Source organism: Oncorhynchus masou, chromosome 27 (assembly GCF_036934945.1).
Source record: "Oncorhynchus masou masou isolate Uvic2021 chromosome 27, UVic_Omas_1.1, whole genome shotgun sequence".
NCBI classification, from domain to species: Eukaryota; Metazoa; Chordata; class Actinopteri; order Salmoniformes; family Salmonidae; genus Oncorhynchus; species Oncorhynchus masou.
In genome coordinates, this window is record NC_088238.1 from 50,353,100 (window position 1) to 50,379,128 (window position 26,029).

A 26,029-nucleotide genomic window follows, 5' to 3' on the forward strand; every position below is an offset into this window, starting at 1 on the left:
GTAAGTGTTTCACCTGTTCTAAGAACATTAAAGGAAAATACCACTCAAAAACGATATTTTGGTATTTGTTTCATTAGTCCACTGTTGAAACAGTCCCAAAGTGTTTTGCATGTCAACAATCAAGTTTTCAAGATATATAGTGCATTCGGAAAGTATTCAGACCCCTTCTCTTTTTCCACATTTTGTTACGTTACAGCCTTATTCTAAAATGGATTACATTAAAACAAATCCCCATCAATCTACCCACAATACCGCACGCATACTGACAAAGTGAAACGTTTTTTTTGTTTTTTGTTTTTTGCAAATGTATAACAATATTTTATTTATTTACATAAGCATTGACCCTTTGCTATGAGAGTCAAAATTGAGCTCAGGTGCATCCTGTTTCCATTGATCATCCTTGAGATGTTCCAACTTGATTAGAGTCCACCTGTGGTAAATTCAATTGATTGGACATAATTTGGAAAGGCACACACGTTTCTATATAAGGTCCCACAGTTGACAGTGCATGTCAGAGCAAAAACCAAGCCATGAGGTCGAAGGAATTGTACAAAGAGCTCTGAGCCAGGATTGTGTCAAGGACAGATCTGGGGAAGGGTACCAAAAAATGTATGCAGCATTGAAGGTCCCCAAGAGCACAGTGGCCTCCATCATTCTTAAATGGAAGAAACTTGGAACCACCAAGACTCTTCCTAGAGCGGGCCATCTGGCCAAAGTGAGCAATCGGAGGAGAAGGGCCTAAGTCAGGGAGGTGACCAAGAACCGGACAGAGCTCCAGAGTTCCTCTGTGGAGGAACTCTTCCAGACGGACAACCATCTCTGCAGCACTCCACCAATCAGGCCTTTATGATAGTGGCCAGACAAAAGCCACTCCTCAGTAAAAGGCACATGACAGCCTGCTTGGGGTTTGCCAGAAGGCCCCTAAAGACTCTCAGACCATGAGAATCAAGATTCTCTGGTCTGATGAAGCCAAGATTGAACTCTTTGGCCTAAATGCCAAGCTTCAGGTCTTGAGCATACCTGGCACCAACAGCATCATGCTGGGCGGCAGGGTAGCCTAGTGGTTAGAGCTTTGGACTAGTAACCGGAAGGTTGCAAGTTCAAACCCCTGAGCTGACAAGGTACAAATCTGTTGTTCTGACCCTGAACAGGCAGTTAACCCACTGTTCCTAGGCCGTCATTGAAAATTTGAATTTGTTCTTAACTGACTTGTCTAGTTAAATAAAGGTAAAATAAATGTATGTTTTTGAGGCAGGGACTGGGAGATTAGTCAGGGTCGAGGGAAAGATGAACGGAGCAAAGTACAGAGCGATACCCATCCAATTTTCAAAAAAAAAAAAATGAAACCTGTTTTTGCTTTGTCATTCTGGGGTATTGTGTGTATGTTGGTGAGGGAAAAAACAATATAATTTTAAATAAGGCTGTAATGTAACAAAATGTGGGGAAAAAGTCAAGGGGTCTGAATACTTTCCAAATGGACTGTAGAACTTTCCAAATACAGAAAGTGTCACAGTATGATGCGTTTTGCATAATCCTTTAAGTTAAAGAAGGGAGTGGTTGATGCTTTTGCTTTCGTACATCTGAGACTCCTATTAGTCATTGTGTATTGTATATGTTCTCTGAAAATATGCTAATTCATTTCCTATGTCTTTGTTATTGTCTTCCAGTGTGTGCTGTACTTGTGGGCCTTAAAGATCCTATACCCCAAAACACTATTTTTGCTCCGTGGGAACCACGAATGTAGACATTTAACAGAGTATTTCACATTTAAGCAGGAATGTAAGTGTGGTTTTGAGTTTTTCTTCCTGAAGCATTTTACATTGAACATGACGCTTGACTTTCAAATGTTCACGCGGAAAAGTGCTTCTTGGCATAGTATGAAATCAGATTCTTGCTCTCGCCTTGATATGTATTTACATATGTCAGGGCTATTGCTGTTGGATTCAGGCTTAGAGTATAACCAAAATACCAAGGGCAGAGTTAGAGTTTTTTATGTCTTTTGGATATTTTCTGACACTTTGTTTGAGCTTTCCAACCCAGGCCCAGCACACTGCCCTAGTGTGTACGAGCTAGGGGTGTTTGGCCTGGCAACACTCTTCAGTCCTCGCCCTATTTCCACCCTGACAGGTAGAATTAAGTATTCGGAGCGGGTGTACGATGAGTGTATGGATGCCTTCGACTGCCTTCCCCTGGCCGCCCTCATGAACCAGCAGTTCCTGTGTGTACACGGAGGACTTTCCCCAGAAATCTCAAACCTTGACGACATCAGGAAAGTACGTGATTTCCCAAACTACATTCCTTGCATGACAAAGCCCAATGCAATATGCTTTTAATTTGTGCTGACTTTTGTACATTTTACACAAGACTACTACATTCGGAATGATCTCCTCTTTTTCCCTTAAAATCATGGATACTTGGGATATTGTATTGTTTCTATAGTGTATGAATATATCACATGTACAGTGGCAAGAAAAAAGTATGTGAACCCTTTGGAATTAACTGGATTTTTGCATAAATTGGTCATAAAATGAAGTCGAAGTCACAACAATAGACAAACACAGTCTGCTTAAAACTAATAACACAAACAATTATAAGTTTTCGTGTCTTTATTGAACACACAGTGTAAACATTCACAGTGCAGGGTGGAAAAAGTATGTGAACCCTTGGATTTAATAACTTGTTGATCCTCCTTTGGCAGCAATAACCTCAACCAAATGTTTTCTGTCGTTGCGAATCAGACCTGCACAACGGTCAAGAGGATTTTGGACCATTCCTCTTCACAAAACTGTTTCAGTTCAGCGATTATTCTTAGAATGTCTGACGTGAACTGCTCTCAAGGTCATGCCACAGCATTTTAAATCGGGCCGATGTCAGGACTCTGACTGGACCACTCCAGAAGACGTATTTTCTTCTGTTGAAGCCATTCTGTTGTTAATTTACTTCTGTGTTTTGGGTTGTTGTCTAGTTGCATCACCCAATTTCTGTTGAGCTTCAAATGGCGGACAGATAGCCTTACATTCTCCTACAAAATGTCTTGATAAACTTGGGAATTCATTTTTTTCGTCGATGATAGCAAGCTGTCCAGACCCTGAGGCAGCAAAGCAGCCCCAGACCATGATGCTCCCTCCACCATACATTACAGTTGGGATGAGGTTTTGATGCTGGTGTGCTGTGCCTTTTTTCTCCACACATAGTGTTGTGTGTTCCTCCCAAACAACTCAACTTTAGTTTAATCTGTCCACGCAATATTTTGCCAGAAGCGCTGTGGAACAACAAGGTGCTCTTTTGCAAACTTCAGACGTGGAGCAATGTTTTTTTTGGACAGCAGTGGCTCTTTCCATGGTGTCCTCCCATGAACACCATTATTATTCAGTGTTTTACTTATCATAGACTCATAACAGAGATGTTAGTATGTTCCAGAGATCTTTAGCTGACACTCTAGAATTCTTCTTAACCTCATTGAGCATTCTGCACTATGCTCTTGCAGTCATCTTTGCAGGACAGCCACTCCTAGGGAGAGTAGCAACAGTGCTGAACTTTCTCTATTTATAGACAATTTGTCTTACCGTGGACTGATGAACATCAGGCTTTTAGAGATACTTTTGTAACCTTTTCCAGCTTTATACAAGTCAACCGTTCTTAATCTTAGGTCTTCGGAGATCTCTTTTGTCCGAGGCATGTTTCACATCAGGCAATGCTTCTTGTGAATAGCAAACTCAAATCCAGTCATGACTCCAGTCATGACTCCAGTCATGTCCATGTTTCATTAAAGTGTAATGGATGTTCAGTATAAGAAGGCTCATGCATTTTCCCTTGTAACAAACATTAATTCAAGTGGATTTTATTCTGTGAAAGGCACATCAATTAGGATACAATTAGGTTTACACAGACCTTCGTTAAAACATGTTTAAGTTCTCCTTTTTGCTGTTCAAGGAAATAGTCTTTACAATTTCTCTTGAAATATTTATTTAGAAAAGGATGTCCTTGATAACACAACATGGACTACCTCCCTCTCAAACAATGCCCCAAACTAACAGAAATTTGCAATCTGGCCCTCTGATTAAACCTTTTGAATAGTTGGATCCTGCTTTTTCTCAAATTCAATAACGACAATTGGATTTTGTGGCTGCAATCAGATGGTCTCTGTAATAAAATCTTCACTACTGAAGTGTGTTATGCTACAGTATATACTGTACCAGGCTTGGGCTCAATTCCATTTAAATTCCAGTCAATTCAGGAAGTACAATGATATTCCAACTCAAAATCAAATCAAATCAAATGTATTTATATAGCCCTTCATACATCAGCTGATATCTCAAAGTTCCGTACAACTCAAATTGCAAAGATTTGAATTTGGTTTACTTTCTGAATTGACTAGAATTTAAATGGAATTTACTCCAGCCCTGGTATATACTTTCTCTGAGAAATGACTGTCATGAGCTTTTGGATGATCACTTTTTAGTTTGTAGCTTTTCATTTCATTTCCCAGGAGGAAGTATTAGTATAGTCAAGATTGAAAATATCTATTCATGTTTCATAGTCATAAAAGGCACAAATTGTCATCCAGTCCATCCAATTTCATGTTGTGGGTTTCTTTCACACACAAATGTGAGACCCTACCAACAGTTTTACTGTAACATGCTCTGATGAAGGCATAACTGCCAAAATGCAGTGCCGCTGTTTCGTAAATTTTGTTTAACTTGAGATTTCATTAAAAGTTTTACTGTAACCACAGTTCAATGAAGCAAGACTAATTGTCAACTCAAGATCCGTTTCAAGTAGAGGTCGACCGATTGATCGGAATTGCCGATTAATTAGGGCTGATTTTAAGTTTTCATAACAATCAGTAATCGGCATTTTTGGACACCGATTGTGGCCGATTACATTGCACTCCACGAGGAGACTGCGTGGCAGGCTGACTACCTGTTACGCGAGTGCAGCAAGAAGCCAAGGTAAGTTGTTAGCTAGCATTAAACTTATCTTATAAAAAACAATCAATCTTAACATAATCACTAGTTAACTACACATGGTTGATGATATTACTAGTTTATCTAGCTTGTCCTGCATTGCATATAATCGACTTCTCATCACAGCCTACTTCGCCAAATGGGTGATGATTTAACAAGCGCTTTCTCGAAAAAGCACTGTCGTTACACCAATGTGTACCTAACCATAAACATCAATGCCTTTCTTTAAAATCAATACACATGTATATATTTTTAAACCTGCATATTTAGTTAATATTGCCTGCTAACATGAATTTATTTTAACTAGGGAAATTGTCATTTCTCTTGCGTTCCGTGCAAGCAGTCAGGGTATATGTAGCAGTTTGGGCCGCCTGGCTCGTTGCGAACTGTGTGAAGACCATTTATTCCTAACAAAGACTGTAATTCATTTGCCAGAATTATACATAATTATGACATGACATTGAAGGTTGTGCAATGTAACAGCAATATTTAGACTTAGGGATGCCACCCGTTAGATAAAATACGGAACTGTTCCGTATTTTATCTGAAAGAATAAATGTTTTGTTTTTGAAATTATAGTTTCCGGATTTGACCATATTAATGACCTAAGGCTCGTATTTCTGTGTGTTATTATGTTATAATTAAGTCTATGATTTGATAGAGCAGTCTGACTGAGCGGTGGTAGGCAGCAGCAGGCTCGTAAGCATTCATTCAAACAGCACTTTTGTGAGTTTGCCAGCAGCTCTTCGCTGTGCTTCAAGCATTGAGCTGTTTATGCCTTCAAGCCTATCAACTCCCAGATTAGGCTGGTGTAACCGATGTGAAATGGCTAGCTAGTTAGCGGGGTGCGAGCTAATAGCATTTCAATCAGTGACGTCTCTCGCTCTGAGACCTTGAAGTAGTTGTTCCCCTTGCTCTGCAAGGGCCACAGCTTTTGTGGAGCGATGGGTTACGATGCTTCGAGGGTGGCTGTTGTCGATGTGTTCCTGGTTCAAGCCCAGGTAGGGGCGAGGAGAGGACGGAAACTATACTGTTACACTGGCAATAATATAGTACCTATAAGAACATCCAATAGTCAAAGGTATATGAAATACAAATGGTATAGAGAGAAATAGCCCTATAATTCCTATAATAACTACAACCTAAAACTTCTTACCTGGGAATATTGAAGACTCATGTTTAAAGGAACCACCAGCTTTCATACGTTCTCATGTTCTGAGCAAGAAACTTAAACGTTAGCTTTTTTACATGGCACATATTGCACTTTTACTTTCTTCTCCAACACTTTTGTTTTTGCATTATTTAAACCAAATTGAACATGTTTCATTATTTATTTGACGGTAAAAATATTTAATTGATGTATTATATTAATTTAAAACAAGTGTTCATTCAGTATTGTTGTAATTACAAATAAATTAATAAAATCGTCCGATTTAATCGGTATCGGCTTTTTTTTGGTCCTCCATTAATCGGTATCGGCGTTGAAAAATCATATTCGTTCGACCTCTAGTTTCAAGTCATTTTCCCTTTCCCATACAGTAGGTATCACTACACCAACTTATTCAGGAAGTTAAACTGACTACGTTTCCGCATAGATAAGACATTTTCCTGACTGATTGACATTGTCTCTCCCTGTCTCTCCTAACTCTGTGTACCTCTGTCTTTGTAGTTAGACAGATTCAAAGAGCCCCCTGCGTACGGGCCCATGTGTGACCTGTTGTGGTCAGACCCCCTGGAGGACTTTGGGAACGAGAAGAGCCAAGAACACTTCACACACAACACAGTGAGAGGCTGCTCCTACTTCTACAGGTGGGCCGTCACCTCCTTCACAGGCTGCGTAGTGTGAAAAAGAGGCTGTGAATGTATTCATTTATTTGTCATTTAGTTGACAGAGACAGTGCACATTATTAAGAGTGTGTGTGGGTTTGCATGTGTGTGTCTTGGCTTTTGTAATAGTTGGCCATATCTTGCTTTGTTACCATTGCTGACTTTGTTAAATTGCTGATTTATCATACAATGGACTTGACATTAATCTAGTGTAACACTTCTGGCATCTACAGTAATATAACCCTCCAAATAAAACAGTTAACTTGTGCCATTGAAGCATCAATGAACCTTCCTTTGCCAAATCCTTCCAACCCACGTTATTCTGGCAAATGTTCATCTTCATTCAGTCCCCATTGAAGCCCCTCAGTCCCTTTTCTACTGTCTGCATCATAGTAGCTTTGTAATCTGCATTTGTCATGGTCCCAGGGAAACGGCCTTTTCTCTCATTAATCTGTCGCAAGTGTTTATTTAACACATATATGAACTCCCGTTGAATTATTTTTTTATTTAACCTTTATTTAACTAGGCAAGTCAGTTAAGAACAAATTTGTTATTTACAATGACGGCCTACCCCGGCCAAACCTGGACGACACTGGGCCAATTGTGCGCCGCCCTATGGGACTCCCAATTTCAGCCGGATGTGATACAGCCTGGTTTCAAACCAGGGACTGTAGTGATGCCTCTTGCACTGAGATGCGGTGCCTTAGACCGCTGCGTCATTCAGGAGCCCAGTCACAGGCAGAGCATACAAAGGAAACGTTGGAAGTGCTGCAGGAGCTCACGCTGTCCTGAATGTAATGAACTTGTGCATTAGCACAGGGCCAGAGTCTTCTCCAAATGTGAGCTTGAGTGCTCCAGTGTCCAGTCATTACAGGTGGACAGACGCTCATTTGATCCTGGCATGCTCGTGGCAAAGCCAGCCTGAAGCAGCCCAAGCTGTCAAATGTTTCTCCAGGGTTAGTGACTGTAGATATGATTCCCCTTAGAAATGCAGTCCATCCAACTGAAGGCAGTGGATTGGGTAGGGTTGTTCTCAAGGCATTACTTAGAATTTGTATATTGATATAATTTGAAAAGAGATTGTATATATCATATTTGTCAGTCTTATTTTCTGTACCCATAATACCTTTTTCAAAGACCTCCTATTTCACGAGCGTACAAATGTAATATTTGCTCTTTGGACCCCAGGAAGACTAGCGGTCTCTAAAGGTCTTTTCATTTTGTGAAAACAAGGAAGAGTCACCTTCCCTTACAAGTAGTAGCTAGCTGGCAGCCTGGCTAGCTGGCTTTAGCCTAGCCCAAGGCCAGCAGAGGGCGATATTGAGTCATTTCCATTTTACACTCGTATCCCCTGCAGACCGCTTTGTACCTAAAACATTCTCCATTCAGGCTGCAAAGGTGTTGTTTTCGTCCTTAACTATATTTAATAGTGAGAAAAAGGGGAAAAATATGCATACTTTCTTTATGAAACACCATTTTCCACCACCATGCTAAAGGGGCTAATGCCTAGGAATGCTATTCCCGGATGTTGCCTATCGCTTTCAGCCAATCAATTTGCAGCAGTCTGATGTTTACACTTGGCTGAACACCGGGCACAACATCAGGAAGTAGCATTAGCCAAATGGTGTTTCATAAAGGGAGTATGTGTATTTTCCATATTTTCTCTGCCTTCTTGCCATTAGTAGGAAATTGACGCCTTTGCAGCCTGAATGGATAATGTTTTAGGTACAAACCGGTCCACGGGGGATACGAGTGTATTTACGGCTGCATTCAATGCGTTTGGACGGTAAAATGAAAATGAAACCATCAATATCAGTTCAATATCGCCATCTGCCGGCCGTTGGGCTAGCCTTAGCCTGGTTAAAAACATAGCAAGCCAGCTAGCCTTTTTAGCTTCCCACATCGCCATGTGAAATAATCAGATTTATAATTTTTTGAAATATGCCCTGGCAAATATTCTTATACTTACCAGTGTAACCTAAAACATTATCCCAGTTTGATATGCTGCTTGTGTATTCATTCCCATATCAGCTAAACATAGAACGTCATGTTTTGTTCACAAGGAAAAAAGCACATGGATTGCTAGGTGGCTACAGCAGGTTCTACCATTTTAGCCTGTAATCAGTAGTTATTAATGTTATACAAAATATATTTTGGGGTGGAATCTTGTTGTTTTTGTTTACTGTTTGAACAATAGCTGAGATTACATTTGGTTATCAATGACAAATAGGCTAATTTGATGAATAGCCTATAGAACCAAGTGACAACACAGCCTCCACTGCCTGTCTCAATTTTCAGGTAGTAAAAAACCACGTTGAATACCGGTAAACGACATTGCGACACTCCGAATCTTGCTTGTGCGTAAAGCTTGTCGTAAACTTTTATTTTATTTTATTTTGATTGAACCTTTATTTAAACAGGGAGTCACAGTGAGATAAGGCAATAGCTAAAGGGCATCCAAATAAAGAATGAAGAATTAGCTTAGGTATTTTATGTGGGAACAATGATGCTTATTTGCATTCAATATTTGATGTAGGTCAGGACTATGTGATAGCTGTGCATAGATTTGTATATGAACCAACAGTTTGCAGTAAATCAAATCAAATAAAATTGTATTTGTCACCGAAATTGTATGTGCCGAATACAACAGATGTAGACCTTACAGTGAAATGCTTACTTAACCAACAATGCAGTTTTAAGAAACAAAAGTGTCAAAGTATTTACAAAAATCAACTGAAGTAAAAAATAAATTAACACAATGAAAAATAAAATAAATGGTCCTACTTGAGTTAGATTTGTATATGACCCAACAGTTTGCTGTAAAGGGTCTCACTTGACTTATACTGGGCAAAAATATATACGCAAAATGCAACAATTTCAAAGATTTTACTGAGTTACAGTTCATATTAGGAAATCAGTCAATTGAAGTAATGTCATTAGGCCCTAATCTATGGATTTCACATGACAGGGAATACAAATATGCATCTGTTGGTCACAGATATTTTGAAATAAAGAGATGAGCGTGGATGAGAAAACCAGTCAGTATCTGGTGTGATCACCATTTGCCTCATGCATCACAACACATCTCCTTCGCATAGAGTTGATCAGGCTATTTTTATTTTTTATTTTATTTTACCTTTATTTAACCAGGCAAGTCAGTTAAGAACAAATTCTTATTTTCAATGATGGCCTAGGAACAGTGGGTTAACTGCCTGTTCAGGGGCAGAACGACAGATTTGTACCTTGTCAGCTCGGGTGTTTTGAACTTGCAACCTTCCGATTACTAGTCCAATGCTCCAATGCCCTGCTACCCTGATTGTGGCCTGTGGAATGTTTTTCCACTACTTTTCAATGACTGTGTGAAGTTTCTGGATTATGGCGGGAACTGGAACATGCTGTCGTACACCTTGATTCAGAGCATCAAAAAAATGCTCAATGGGTGACATGTCTGGTGAGTATGCAGGCCATCGAAGAACTGGGACATTTTCAGCTTCCAGGAATTGTGTACAGATCGCGACATTATCATTCATTATCATTCTGAAACATGAAATGATGGCAGCAGATGAATGGGTTGACAATGGGCCTCAGGATCTTGTCATGGTATCTCTGTGCATTCAAATTGACATAGATAAAATGCAATTGTGTTTGTTGTCCATAGCTCATGCCTGCCCATACCATAACCCCACCGCCACCATGGGGCACCCCGTTCACAACATTGGCATCAGCAAACCGCTCACTCACAAGACGCCATGCACGTGGTCTGCCGGTTGAACGTACTGCAAAATTCTCTAAAGCAATGTTGGAGGCAGCTTTTGGTAGAGAAATTAACATTAAATTATCTGGCAACAGCTCTGGTGGACATTCCTGCAGTCAGCATGTCAATTGCACGCTCTCTCAACTTAAGACATCTGTGGCATTGTGTTGTGTGACAAAACTGCAGATTTTCGAGTGACCTTTTATAGTCCCCATCAGAAGGTGAACCTGTGTAATGATCATGCTGTGTAATCAGCTTCTTGATATGCCACACCTGTCAGGTGGATGGATTATCTCAGGAAAGGAGAAATGCTCACTAAAAGGGATATAAACATATTTGTGCACAACATTCTAGAGAAATACGTATTTTGTTTCAGGTCATGAAACATGGGACCAACACTTTACATGTTGCATTTATAATTGTGTATGACCCAACAGTTTGCTGTAAATGGACCTGCTTGAATTAGATTTGTATATGTCCCAACAATTTGCTGTAAATGGTCTAGCTTGACACATATTTGTAAATGACCAAACAGTTTACTGTACATGGTTTGGCTTGACTTAGATTTGTATATGACCCAATCTTTTGCTGTAAATGGTCTCGCTTGACTATCTGCCAGACAACAGGGACCCTGTCAGGAAGAGAAATGTCACCCCTGTCACTTGAGAGAGCGTAAGAGAGCTGTGTTGTCGCTTTCGGGTTCTGGCTGCTAGTGATATTTCCATGGTATGCCCCTGCCATCTCTGATATCTCTAATATCTCAGTTACAAGGACCCAGTATACTAAATCCAGTAGGATCGACTATTGACGGAAGGACAGTGATTTAAAGGTGATGGGCACTGTTCGTACACTTAAAATGCATATTTCCATCCAGGCTTCCTTGAAGCAATCCCTAATCTGGCATCATTGCATGGGTTTTATGGCATATCAGATCAGTGATTACTTCGAGGAGGGAAGGATGCATTTTAAAAGTAATGCAGTGTATTAGTATTCAGACCCCTTGACTTTTTCAAAATGTTGTTGCGTTACAGCCTTTCTAAACTGTATAAAATTATTTGTTTTCCTCATCAATCTACACACAATATCCCATAATGACTAAATGAACACAGGTTTAAAAACATTTTAGCAAATGTATTCCAAATAAAAAACAGGAATACCTTATTTACATAAGTATTCAGAACCTTTTTTCCATTGATCATCCTTGATGTTTCTACAACTTGATTGGAGTCTACCTTTGGTAAATTCAATTGATTGGACATGATTTGGAAAGGCACACACCTGTCTATCTAAGGTCCAACAGTTGACAATTCATTGTCAGAGCAAAAACCAAGCCATGAGGTTGAAGGCATTGTCCGTAGAGCTCTGAGACAGGATTGTGGAAGGGTACTGTGGAAGGAAATGTCTGCACCATTGAAGGTCCCCAAGAACACAGTGGCCTCCATCATTCTGATGGGTTCTGACTCCTAAACTTGAAATGGTGTTAATCATTACGTATCCCATGGAAATGAGGAGTGCTACAGGTTTCTAAACCAGAAGTGAAATGGTTATCTGTAGGAGGAATGTATATGGTGCGGTCAATTAAGGGTGGATATGAGGCAGAGTCTTGGAGTGTACAGAGTAAAAGAAAGGCAATCACATGGTTGCAGTCACTGAGTTCAGCTCAAGTCACATTAAGGGAGAAGGAACAGTTTATTACCCACATCACTTTACTTTCTGCCTAGCGATAAAGATGTAATGTTTAGAGGGAAGGAGGAGACTGCACCCAAATTGGGGTGTATATCCTTGTACTGGTGGAAACATGTCTTTGTCTGTTCAGCTGTCTAACCCTTTGGGTAAAGAAACTTGTTTTGAGCTTTAATAATCGTCTGAGTTTTTACTCGGTTCATTTAGAACCTAACAATTCTTAAATGGAAGAAGTTTAGAAAAACCAAGACTCTTCCTAGAGTTGGCCGCCTAGCCAAACTGAGCAATCGGGGGTGAAGGGCCTTGGTGAAGGAGGTGACCAAGAACCCGATGGTCACTCTGACAGAGCTCCAGAGTTCATTTCTGGAGATGGGAGAACCTTCCAGAATGACAACCATCTCTGCAGCACTCCACCAATCAGGCCTTTTTAAGGTAGAGTAGCCAGAATGAAGCCACTTCTCAGTAAAAGGCACATGACAGCCTGCTTGGAGTTTACCAAAAGGCACCTAAAGGAATCTGACCATGAGAAGCAAGATTCTCTGGTCTGATGAAACCAAGATTGGATTCTTTGTCCTGAATGCCAAGCGTCACGTCTGGAGGTTACCCGGCACATCCCTACGGTGAAGCATGGTGGTGGCAGTATCATGCTGGGGGGGATGTTTTTCAGCGGCGGGGACTGGGAGACTAGTCAGGAATGAGGGAAAGATGAATGGAGCAAAGTACAGCGAGATCCTTGCTAAAAACCTTCCAATTAGACAACAACCCTAAGCACACAGCAAAGACAACGCTTGAGTGGCTTCGGGACAAGTCTCTGAATGTGCTTGAGTGGCCCAGCCAGAGCCTGGACTTTAACCCGATCGAACATCTCTGGAGAGACCTGAAAATTGCTGTGCAGCGATGCTCCCCATCCAACCTGACAGAGTTTGAGAGGATCTGCAGAGAAGAATGGGAGAAACTCCCCAAATACAGGTGTGCCAAGCTTGTAGCATCATTCCCAAGAAGACTCGAGGCTGTTATTACTGCCAAAGGTGCTTGAACAAAGTACTGAGTAAAGGATCTGAGTACTTATGTAAATGCGATTTATTTATAAGAACCTGTTTTTGCTTTGTCATTATGGGGTATTGTGTGTAGATTGAGTTAATTAAAAAAAACTGAGCAAGAGGACAAGTACATTAGTGTCTAGTTTGAGTAACAGACGTCTAACAAGTCCTCAACTGGCAGCTTCATTAAATGGTACCTGCAAAACACCAGACTCAACGTCAATAGTGAAGAGGCGACTCAGGGATGCTGGCCTTCTAGGCAGAGCTGCAAAGAAAAAGCCATATCTCAGACTGGCCAATAAAAATAAAAGATTAAGATGGGCAAAAGAACACAGACACTGGACAGAGGAACTCTGCCTAGAAGGCCAGCCTTTTCACTATTGACGTTGAGTCTGGTGTTTTGCAGGTACTATTTAATGAAGCTGCCGGTTGAGGACTTGTTAGGCGTCTGTTTCTCAAACTAGACACTAATGTACTTGACCTCTTGCTCAGTTGTGCACCGGGGCCTCCCACTCCTCATTCTACTCTGGTTAGAATCTGTTTGCACTGTTCTGTGAAGGGAGTAGTACACAGCGTTGTACGATATCTTCAGTTTCTTGGCAATGTCTTTCATGGAATAGCCTTCATTTCTCAGAACAAGAACAGACTGATGAGTTTCAGATGAAAGTTCTTTGTTTCTGGTCATTTTGAGCCTGTAATCGAACCCACAACTGCTGATGCTCCAGATACTCAACTAGTCTAAAGAAGGCCAGTCGTATTGCTTCTTTAATCAGAAAACAGTTTTCAGCTGTGCTAACATAATTGCAAAAGGGTTTTCTAATGATCAATTAGCCTTTTAAAATAATAAACTTGGATTAGCTAACACAACGTGCCATTGGAACACAGGAGTGTTGATTGCTGATAATGGGCCTCTGTACGCCGATGTACAGTCGTGGCCAAAAGTTTGGAGGATGACACAAATATTAATTTTCACCAAGTCTGCTGCCTCAGTTTGTATGATGGCAATTTGCATATACTCCAGAATATTATGAAGAGTGATCAGATGGATTGCAATTAATTGCAAAGTCCCTCTTTGCTATGCAAATTAACTGAATCCCCCCCAAAAAAACATTTCCACTGCATTTCAGCCCTGCCACAAAAGGACCAGCTGACATCATGTGAGTGATTCTCTCGTTAACACAGGTGTGAGTGTTGACTTGGACAAGCCTGGTGATCACTCTGTCACACTTATTGAGTTTGAATAACAGACTAGAAGCTTCAAAAGGAGGGTGGTGCTTGGATTCATTGTTCTTCCTCTGTCAACCATGGTTACTTGCAAGGAAACACTAGGATGGCCTGGTGTCAAGAAGGGCAGCAAAGAAGCCACTTCTCTCCAGGAAAAACATCGGACAGACTGATATTCTGCAAAAGGTACAGGGATTGGACTGCTGAGGACTGGGGTAAAGTCATTTTCTCTAATGAATCCCCTTTACGATTTTTTTGGGGCATCCGGAAAAAAGCTTGTCCGGAGAAGACAAGGTGAGCTCTACAGTCAGTCCTGTGTCATGCCAACAGTAAAGCATCCTGAGCCCATTCATGTGTGTGGTTGCTTCTCAGCCAAGGGAGTGGGCTCATTCACAATTTTGCCTAAGAACGCAGCCATGAATTAAGAATGGTACCAACACTTCCTCCGAGAGCAACTTCTCCCAACCATCAAGGAACAGTTTGGTGACGAACAATGCCTTTTCCAGCATGATGGGGCACCTTGCCATAAGGCAAAAGTGATAACTAAGTGGCTTGGGGTACAAAACATTGATATTTTGGGTCCATGGCCAGGAAACTCCCCAGACCTTGATCCCATTGAGAACTTGTGGTCAATCCTCAAGAGGCGGGTGGACAAACAAAAAAACACACATTCTGACAAACTCCAAGCATTGATTGTGCAGGAATGGGCTGCCGTCAGTCAGGATGTGGCCCAGAAGTTAATTGACAGCATGCCAGGGCGGATTGCAGAGGTTTTGAAAAAGAAGGATCAACACTTCAAACATTGACTCTTTGCATCAACTTCATGTAATTGTCAATAAAAGCCTTTGACACTTATGAAATGCTTGTGAATATACTTCAGTATTCCCAGTGGTGGGCCGTCAGGGCCAGCAAGGCCTTCTCTGCTGGCCTAAACATCATCAGAATATAATTTTCTTTCAATATATTTTCCCACAAATATGTATTAAATTATTCCCCAGAGTAAGAGTTACACTCTTCATTTCATAGCGTTCCTCTTGCTTGCACTGCTTCCAGCCCCAGGTTGAGATTTGGAGGGCTGGTCTTTATGTTAGATATTTTATCCAATCATATTCAGCCATCATGTGTTGACAGGGGTCTAAAATCTGCCCTCAGGCCTTCAGAATCAACAGTGCGGGCGCTTGTAGCTTAAAGTGAATGGAAACTGAAATTAATCAACAAATTACTACTATTACTACGAATTACTACTAAGCGTACTACTAAGCTGTTTTTTCAACCCACAATGGCAGAAGGAGAAGATATCGATTTGGTCGAGGATATAATTATAACGCCATTCTCAAGACAAACTTTTCAAGAAAAGTTAGACATTGTCAGGAGAGGTAGACGCCAACGCTACAAAGCCGACGGTACAAAGACAAGCTCCGGGAAGCACTGCAAACTGTACTGCTGGGAATGCCTATTATTTGCAAGTGATCGATTTGATGTTTGGAGCCACACTGGCTTTGCAAACCTGAGTTGCCTAACCAAGGCAGCAACGAGACACCAAAGTATGGCTGGGCACTTACTTGCTTATGAAAACTTTTGGGGACACCGGAGTGGATCTACAGCTCAACGAACAAGCGCGCAGGGCAACGAAGCTGCACAATGAAAAGGTATTGTACTCTTCCCCTGCAATTCTCTGAATAAAAATGTCAATTTCAAGGTGATGCAACGCCTGGTTATACTGCGTTTCTGTCTAAATGTATAGTGTCTAGAGCCATGGCATCATAATGATGGTAATAAGAGGTGGATTAATTCGGGTGTGACTGTGTAGGACTTCACTGAAGGCCCAGGCCCCAGAACCACGGAAGCTACTGAGTATTCCATAGTAACATCTGACAAAAATATCTAAAGACACTGAAGCAGCAAACTTTGAAAATTAATATTTGTGTCATTCTTTAAACTTTTGGCCACGACTGTAGATATTCCATAAAAAATCAGCTGTTTCTACATTGTATTTCTAGTCAATATAATGTTATTTTAATGGGAAGAAAATGTGTTTTTATTTCAAAAACAAGGACATTTCTAAGTGACCCCGAACTTTTGAACGGTAGTGTCTATTTTTGAGTAAGGCTGTAACGTAACATAATGTGGAAAAAGTCAAGGTGTCTGTATGAAGAGGGCCCTTGTCAATGGCTGTTGTATATAAACACTCAAACAGGATCGGACAGTACAATTCCAACCCAGGTTAGGTGCTTCCTCCTGTACCCTAGCCCAACAGCCTCCTGTGTCTTCTTGGCTTGGCTTAAATTCCTCTGTGGCCTTGTTCTGCATCCCAAATGGCACTACATTTCCCTACATAGTGCACTCCTTTTGACCAGAGTCCTTTATGGGTAGTGCACTATATAGGGAATAGGATGCCATTTGACATGTAGCCTTGTTTTCCCCTAGGCTGGATCTGCCTGCAGGGCTCATTGTAATTGGCAGCACACTTGCATGCTGAGTTTATGGGCCAGCTTCAAGCTCCACACTAAAAGGAGAACAATTCGCCAATCGGAGAAAAAATACTCAGTTTAGTCCCTTTTCCTGATTCTGACAGCTGTGTCTTATTCCAGCACCATAGGCCCCCTCATAACTGTTTTACACACATTACTGAGGTGTGAAATTGCATGTTGTTTTGAATACAGGCCCTATCTTTTCTAGCCTGCTATAGCCTAGTGGACACTTTGCTTGTTCACTAAATATGTTTTCTTTTTTGAACCATTGATTACTATTTGTGAGTAGCCTAAGCAGGTAATTGCATGGTATTTTCGTTGCTTTATGAAAATAGCCCTTAATTGGATTTTGGCTGTACAATTGATTCACAGAGTATACTGACAGATTTGGGGTAGACAGGGTGTGCATGTATTTATTTATTTGTTAGGGACAGTGCACAACTGTTGGATGGCTGACATCTGTGTCCCAGAACAGATGTCAAATGATTTCAGCACAAAATGTATTTAGTCTTCTGAGAAATACCTAGCAACAGCATCTGCTAAACAGTGACAGGTGCATGGAAAGAAATAATGGATTAAAATAATGAATCGAGATGGATATTAGATGCACACTTTTTATTATCCTCGACGCAATGCGATCACACCACAAAGAAACCATACACACACTTAGGCAATGTTCCTCTGTCAGTTGTATTTTCTCTCCTCATGTGACCAGTAACAGAATTAACTTAAATCCACCTTGAGTGACAAAGCAAAGTACTCTCAGCTGAGAAGCCTGATGTGTAACTGTGCCACTCAAAGCGTATCCTGTTACCCATCTGACAAGGAAATGTGATTTGAGACACATTTGTTTATTTTTTGTGAAGTGAGAGTTATTGTTCTCTTGTCTACTATTTGTCCTGGATATTAACTGTAGGGTGAGGACATTGGATGTTACCAGAAGTGCCCAGTGGCCAGAAGTGCAAGGCTTCACAAAAAAAAACCATCTACCTATCACACAGAGCAGTAAGCTACCCTCTAGCTCCAAAAGCATTCAGCATTGGAGACTCGTACTGAGCAAAGAGCATGACCATTGTTATGCAAATGAGCTATATCCAGCAACAAGCACTTGCGTTTAGCCTCCTGCGCAGAGCTAAATGATCTCACGTACGTCACGCATTTCCTAATGTACAGCTGATGTGTATTTTTCTCAATGTGAAATGGTTGACTATTTGAAGCCTACAATACAATACCAACATGAGTAGGTTGCACAATGAGTGTGGTTCTTTGAACGATTTGTAAACGGTCTGAGAATATTGCATATTTATCCTTGGATGGCTCTCATGTGACATCAGCTGTTCATGGAATAGCCTTTAGAAGTTGTTGTGGTCGGGAGTTATGGAAGGATTTGGACTCACAGTTGCATTCTGTCTCCCAAGGTCACTCACTTACTACTCGTTCCTTCTCCGGTAGTTGATTTAGGAATGTTTTCAACGTAACTGGTTTTTAGGGGGTTGTTGGCTGTGTGACGAGGGCCTACCTCACTGAGAGCGAAAGGACATTTCCAGTGGACTTTTGGTGTCTTTGGTAAAGAAAGGTTATGGCATGGAAAATACTGCAACTGTCCTATACTGTAATTACTGTCAGTTTGTTTTGGCCACCTTCATCTCAGCCTGTTCAGAACCGCATGAGTATGCAAAAGCTACACACACACACACACACACACACACACACACACACACACACAAAATAATTATAGTGTTTGTTGAGAAACCGCAAGCCTGCTGGATTATTTTGTTTACCCTTTTTGTTTACCCTTTCTGATGGTAACATGATGAAGATGCATCTGCTATATTTACAAATGTATTAAAATACATTTGAATGAATATCTATTTCAATTATGTGTCAACGAAATCTAATCACTGTCTTTAGATCAAATTAGACCCGTTAATCAAGCATGTGTCATCTTGTCTTCCAACAGCTACCCCGCTGTCTGCGACTTTCTACAACACAATAACTTGTTATCTGTCATTCGAGCCCATGAAGCACAGGACGCTGGGTAAGTGTCCTCTTTTTACCCACCGCTGGCTGCTACAGCCCTTCTCCTTGGACAACTATGTCGCTTGAGTTTACCCAAGTAAACATTTGAACCTGTTGTTTACTAAAAAATTGTGCTGTATTAAAAGTTACAGAGTTTTGGCCATCAGAGCCCCTTCAAAGGACTTTGATAGCAAGCATGTCAAAACGTTGAAGAAAAGGCTGTTGAGGCAGAGGGGAGCCCAAACTGACCGAAGGCTTGTCGCCCTGTTTGTTTTCTCTGCACTCCCGCTGCTTGTCCACGCAGACCGTCTGGTCCCACTCAAAGAGCAAGGACAGCTTGACGTACAAGTCAGCCTTAGGCACAGCTCTAGGATCAGATTACTGGATAAGAGCGTCTGCTAAATGACTTAAATGTAAATGTAAATTACCGTGTCCAAATCAATGAAATGACTCCTCAGGGCACTGTTGACGTCATTCACATGCACAATGTGTATGTTACAATATTATATAACCTGTTGTAATATATGCCATTCAGCAGGCCCCTTTATTCAAAACTATTTTAAAGTAATGCGTGCGTACATTTTAGATGGTCCTGGGAATCGAACCCGCTGCTCTACCACACTGAGCTACTAGAGTATTAGGTAGTGTTGTAACGGCGACGGTAATCATGATGCCGTCTCTCCCTCTAGGTACCGCATGTACAGGAAGAGCCAGACGACAGGGTTTCCTTCTCTCATCACCATCTTCTCAGCACCCAACTACCTAGACGTCTACAATAACAAAGGTAAGCACAGAGTCCCCAGTATTCATTACCTCGACTATGTATTAGTTTATTTTGCGTCTCTTGGGTTGGTTTAGATGGGGATGGGCTGGACTGGACTAACTGCGGTCCATTTGGCATGCACACTCTGGAGGAGGCTGGACACAGACAGACCTTTGTGAAGTGAGTCAGCACAAAAAGTCTCAGAGCGACTCTTTTTGTCCAATAGGGGCACCAAAGGGGAGTTTCCAGGACAGGGAGAAGGGGATGGGGCTGTTTTTGACACACACACACACACAGAGAGAGAGCGCCTGCCATTTTCCCCATGGGGGCATATTTTCGCATAGGTGTGAATTGGGGCAAAGCCAGTGAGTTAACTTGAGGGCATGTGTTGAGATGTTTTGAAGTATTTTTGTCAGTCTTACAGTGGGCTATGTTTACAGGTTGTTGTTTTAACCTTGATGTTCCCTGTTCTCTGCACACTTTGATATCTAATCCCAGCTTTGCCAACTCAAAGGTAAAGAGCTTTAAATAGCCAGCCTTGTGGAGCACACTCAGGAACGCAGGCAATTACTCAGCCCTGTTAGATTCTACTTCCCACTGTAGTTTTATGGTGCATTTAACATCGTTGCATATTTCCTCAAATGTTTTTTTTATGGTTAAAAAGAGTTTGACTCAGGCGATGTCGTTTTCTAGGATTATTTTCTATTCTCTTGAAACAACAAGGGATAGAGCTTCTAAATGAAGAGGTAAGAAGAGAACATTCTGTATGTTATTTCTGTTAACAACTGCCCAATGAGGCACAAATATGGTTAGAATCTGTCTGATCATTCATTTAGGCGGGGGCAGGGGCAGGGCGCCCAATTGAAACGCAAGTGACCGTAATAGATTGATCTTCTCTCATCTTGGACTGGGGCCTCGGTTGCGAGCGCTGCAGTCTAGTGATTGATGGCCAGTCGATGGCCACAGTAAATCTAAAAGGAGCCCGTCGTCTCAATATGAAGACGTTGCCAGATTCAAATTAACCGGGGCCCCTCCCCAATGGTCTCCAGTCATGGGACAGTGTAACCCTTATCAGAGAGGGGATGCCGTCAGAGCCAGGAAACCCCTAGCCAGTGGTTTCACAGGCAAAGAAATAAAAACCAAAACACAAAGGCCAACATTGCTGAGTGGATAAAATGTAAAGGCCACATAGCTCCTTTTTTTTAAGGATAAGATCAATTGTAGAATCAGATTGTTCCACCCCTGAGACAAGGGTCTACTACTCTACAGGGTCTCCTGTCAGGGGTCAAGTTGTCTGTGGTCACATGAGCTGGAGCTGGGTTGTCACTGATGGTCACTCAGGCTAATGTGTTTTGCTCCTCCTGCTACTTCCCTGACATTACACTGGTGTGTAGAGAGAGATGAACTATGGTACACCCTGCACTCAAATGAAAACACACCGCCATGATTGCTCTCTCTCGCTCCCTCCCTCTCTCTCACTCTCACCCTCCTGTCTCCCACCCCCTTTCTCTCTCTTTATCATTTCTCTCCATGAGCTGTAAACATGAAAACTGGCTGCTGCAACACAATATAGAGGAGGTTGGAGGACTCCAAGGGGGAAATAATATTTGTGCATGCTATATTGTCTAGCTGCTTAATTAAAATCTCCCAGCTCAACAAGACCCTTCGGTCGCTGGGCCTGCCTCTTGGACAGTGATGGCAATTACGCATATTCAAACACATATAAGGCATTTACCTGTTTTTCCCTTGCCGTATGTTGTTGGTGCTTGTGTTTAGACAGTTGGAAGTGTGACGGGGAGACAGAAGTAGATGGACGGCTTTGAAAGTGTCAGACTGGGGATTCAGGCATGTGTGGTGAGAAGCTGGCTGTGTTAATCACCAGGTCAAACTTCAGCACAAACATTTAGCCTACCTGCTTCTTAATCAGCACAAACATTTAGCCTACCTGCTTCTTAATCAGCACAAACATTTAGCCTACCTGCTTCTTAATCAGCACAAACATTTAGCCTACCTGCTTCTTAAACAGCCATCTTTCCCCTTCTCTCTCCTGTTTTTCGTTGATATAGTGAAATTAGAGATGGATTGAAATTGCTGTTGCTCTAGAGAGGACAGGCTCAGAGATATGGCCGAGGCCATTGTTCATTGACCTCTGGGGGTCAAATGTCAGAGTTCAGTTTCCTGTGAGATTGGCATGTGGCGGTGCGATCGTACGAGGGGTGGAAAGAGATGGCATGCTGGCGTGGAAAAAATATCACGTTGGCATCCCCGGGGCAGGAATGATGACAGTGAACAAGGGAATTTTCCGCCTCGTCACGGACGACAGCGTGGGGACCTTGTCTGGATGTTCTGCAGGGATTCCCACCCCCTCCAGCCAGAGCACATCAGAGCAGAATGGGGAGGTTCTGTTTTCCTCTCTGGATTTTTGGGTGGGAAGTTGGATGGGACTCTTGGCAAGAGAGGACCAGTTAACCAATAAACATTCCATTGTTATTATTTAGTCTCCTTCTGTGACTTAACAATAGTTAAGATCAAGACCTCAATTATTGATCAATGACAACTCAATCTGCATTATTACTAGCACTGTACTGTGTAGTCTACTGTATTGCACTGCAACAGTGTTCTACTCGGATCAAATATGTGTGGGATGATAAATTGAAGTGAAGTGAAAAATCAAAACAGCCCATTTCCCTCTATTTCCTGTCTGCATCTGTTACATGAATACAGAGAGGTAGACCGTAGAGTGAGTAGAGTCTGATGGGCAGACAGACAGTACAGGAGGAAGAATTAAGCCAGAGGAGGGGAGGTAGAGAGGAACTTTCATCCCTCTGCCCCGCTTCCCTCCATCCCTCCAGACAAATGGGATCAGAGAGCCGTCCTCGTTACGAAGGGAGGAAAACCCTTCTCGGCAGGCACTCCTCTGTAAATAATGTAGGAGAAGACAGACCGGTGGGTAGGCGTCGGGATGACTTGACCGTGTGTGTGTGTGTGTGTGTGTGTGTGTGTGTGTGTGTGTGTGTGTGTGTTAAAGCACAGAGTCTGGTGTTTTCCCCTAAGAAGCACTAGAGGAGCATGCAGCTTTATCAGAGCAACAGAGACCCCCGGTGGTCATCTGAGGAACTGCAATGAACCTCCGAAAATATTATGATTTTTTTTTGAAAATGTATTGATTTGTGAGTTTTTAAAAAACAACATTTTATTATTTTATGAAAAGCAAGTCACGTATTAGGAATATTTGGTCCTTTCTGGAATCAAACCCAGATCGCTGGTGTCACAAACGACAACAGGCTGAGCCTTGTAGCATGAGGGGTTGCTTATTATAAGCCACTAACTGCGTAGATCCTACAATGCAAGTGGATTTGTGCTTTCTGAGTTTGTGTGTCTGTATCTAAGAGAAGGCACAGCAGCTCATAAGAATGGTTGTTGATACTCAAGGCTGCACCGTTTGCTTGCTCCCCCACCCGCTCGTCTCACCACTGTATCACCAACCCCAACTCTGACCAAGCCCACTCCAAGTGAATGTTAGTCTGGCTGTAGCTGTACAGACTCATGACATGCAGATGGCTGGCATGCCGCGTTTGATGACTGGCTATTCTCAAACCCAGTCAGGAGACGCCCTGAGGCAGGAAAGTCCCCACCGGGACCCGACCTCGGTGTCAGCTTTCCCCTCAACGAATCTGGGCCACATTGACTGGGTGTTGCGGGTGGGAGGGGGAGCAGATTGCTGTATAAAGGGGGTTAGGCAGCAGTGTCTGCCTGTGTGGTTCCCTGGCCTGTTGCAACGTGATAACACCTTACCCTGATTAGACCAACTAGGTCATTGGCCCAGGCCCAGGTCTAATACTAATGGGGCTGCTGTGTGAGCCAGAGAGAATAGCAAAGTATTCTAATACACGTTGAAGTCATAAATAATGTATTTGGAAATTGTTTTTTTTAATCATCATTCTAAAACATCCATGAGAATCTATAGATTTTTCATGATTCAAAAAAGGATTGGATTTTTTGGGGGGGACCGCGATTATATGTTTTCTTACTGTATTACATACAGTACCAGTCAAACGTTTGGACACACCTACTCATTCAAGGGTTTTAATTTATTTAGACTATTTTCTACATTGTACAGCAATAGTAACTATGAAATAACACATATGGAATCATGTAGTAACCAAAAAAGTATTAAACAAATCAAAACATCTTTTATATTTGAGATTCTTCAAAGTAGCCACCCTTTGCCTTGATGACAGTTTTGCACACTTGGCATTCTCTCAACCAGCTTCATGAGGATTGATTTTCCAACAGTCTTGAAGGAGTTCCCACATATGCTGAGCACTTTTTTGGCTGCTTTTCGTTCACTCTGTGGTCCGACTCATCCCAAACCATCTCAATTGGGTTGAGGCCGAGTGATTGCGGAGGCCAGGTCATCTGATGCAGAACTCCATCACTCCCCTTCTTGGTCAAATAGCCCTTACAACATGTGTTTTGGGTCATTGTTCTGTTGAAAAACAAATAATAGTCCAACTTAGTGCAAACCAGATGGGATGGCGTATCGCTGCAGAATGCTGTGGTAGCAAGACTGGTTAAGTGTGCCTTGAATTCTAAATAAATCACTGATAGTTTCACCAGCAAAGCACCATCACACCTCCTCCTCCATGCTTCACGGTGGGAATTACACATACGGAAATCATCCGTTCACCTACTCTGCATCTCAGAAAGACATGGCGGTGGGAACCAAAAATCTCAAATTTGGACACATCAGACCAAAGGACAGTTTTCCACTGGTCTAATGTCCATTGCTCGTGTTTCTTGCCCAAGCAACTCTCTTTTTATTATAATTGTCTTTTAGTCGTGGTTTCTTTTCAGCAATTCGACCATGAAGTCCTGATTCACACAGTCTCCTCTGAACCGTTGATGTTGAGATGTGTCTGTTACTTGAACTCTGTGAAGCATTTATTTGGGCTGTAATCTGAGGTGCAATTAACTCTGATGAATTTATCCTCTGCAGGAGAGGTAACTCTAGGTCTTCCTTTCCTGTGGCGGTCCTCATGCGAGCCAGTTTCATCATAGCACATGATGGTTTTTGCACTTGAAGAAACTTTAAAAGTTATTGACATTTTCCTGTCTTAAAGTAATGATGGACTGTCGTTTGTCTTTGCTTATTTGAGCTGTTCTTGACATAATATGGACTTGGTCTTTTGCCAAATAGGGCTATCTTCTGTATACCGCCCCTACCTTCTCACAACACAACTGATTGGCTCAAACGCATTAAGAAGGAAAAGAATTCAACGAATTAACTTTTTACAAGGCACGCCTGTTAATTGCAATGCATTCTAGGTGACTACCTCATGAAGCTGGTTGAGAGAATGCCAAGAGTGTGCAAAGCTGTCATGAAGGCAAAGGGTGGCTACTTTGAAAAATCTCATCTCAAATATATTTTGATTTGTTTAACACTTTTTTGGTTCCTACATGATTCCATATGTGTTATTTCATAGTTTTGATGTGTTTACTATTATTCTACTGTAGAAAATTGTACATATAAAGAAAAGGTGTGTCCAAACATTTGACTGGTACTGTGCGTTTCTCTCATAAACACTGAGGGTTAAACTGGTCCTTGATACAGCCTCGGTTTCTGACCCCATCTTTGGTATGTTACAATTGCCTCCCAGAAAATGTGGTGTTTTCCACAGATCCAATATTCCATGCATATATTGGCACAGAAAAAACTATGCACAAGACCTCTGGAGCCCCCTGTTTGCACTAGACCTCTGGAGCAGTATTGCATTCTGTGGCGAACCAAAGCACTCCTCTTGGTCCTCCGATAAACGTTCTCCCTTTGTTTTATCTCCTGTGGAACTTACAAGTAGATTTGCTGTGTTTCAGCGTATTTTTCTGCACCAGCTTTTCCTTTCAACATCCCTCCACCGCCATCCTCTCTCCTTCTGACTCTCCAATCATCTCTCTCTCTATCGCTCTCTATAATCATCTTACTCTCTCTCTCTATCTCTCTAATCATCTTACACTCTCTCTCTCTCTCTCTCTCTCTCTCTCTCTCTCTCTCTCTCTCTAATCATCTCTCTCTCTTTCTCTCTCTCTCCCTCTTCCCTCACTTCATCTCTCTCTCTCTCTAATCATCTCTCTCTTTCTCTCTCTCTCTCCCTCTTCCTTCACTTCATCTCTCTCACCTCCCTCCCCCTCTTCCCTGCCTCTTTCTCACTCTCTCCTTTCACCTTCTCCCTCCATTCCTCCCTCCATTCATCCCTCACCAGAAATTCAAGTTCTTTCTCTAA

General features: G+C 41.9%; 1 protein-coding gene across 2 annotated transcripts in view; it reads left to right on the top strand.

Moving 5' to 3' along the window:
- LOC135516346 (protein phosphatase 3 catalytic subunit alpha) overlaps positions 1-26,029 on the top strand; it is a 158,641-nt gene that overhangs the window by 108,331 nt on the left and 24,281 nt on the right. For both annotated transcript variants that reach the window (XM_064940591.1, XM_064940592.1), the window contains exons 4-8: positions 1,668-1,779; positions 2,128-2,273; positions 6,637-6,776; positions 18,927-19,004; positions 19,675-19,769. In XM_064940591.1, the coding sequence (XP_064796663.1) occupies positions 1,668-1,779; positions 2,128-2,273; positions 6,637-6,776; positions 18,927-19,004; positions 19,675-19,769 (571 nt within the window). The remainder of the gene's footprint in view (positions 1-1,667; positions 1,780-2,127; positions 2,274-6,636; positions 6,777-18,926; positions 19,005-19,674; positions 19,770-26,029) is intronic.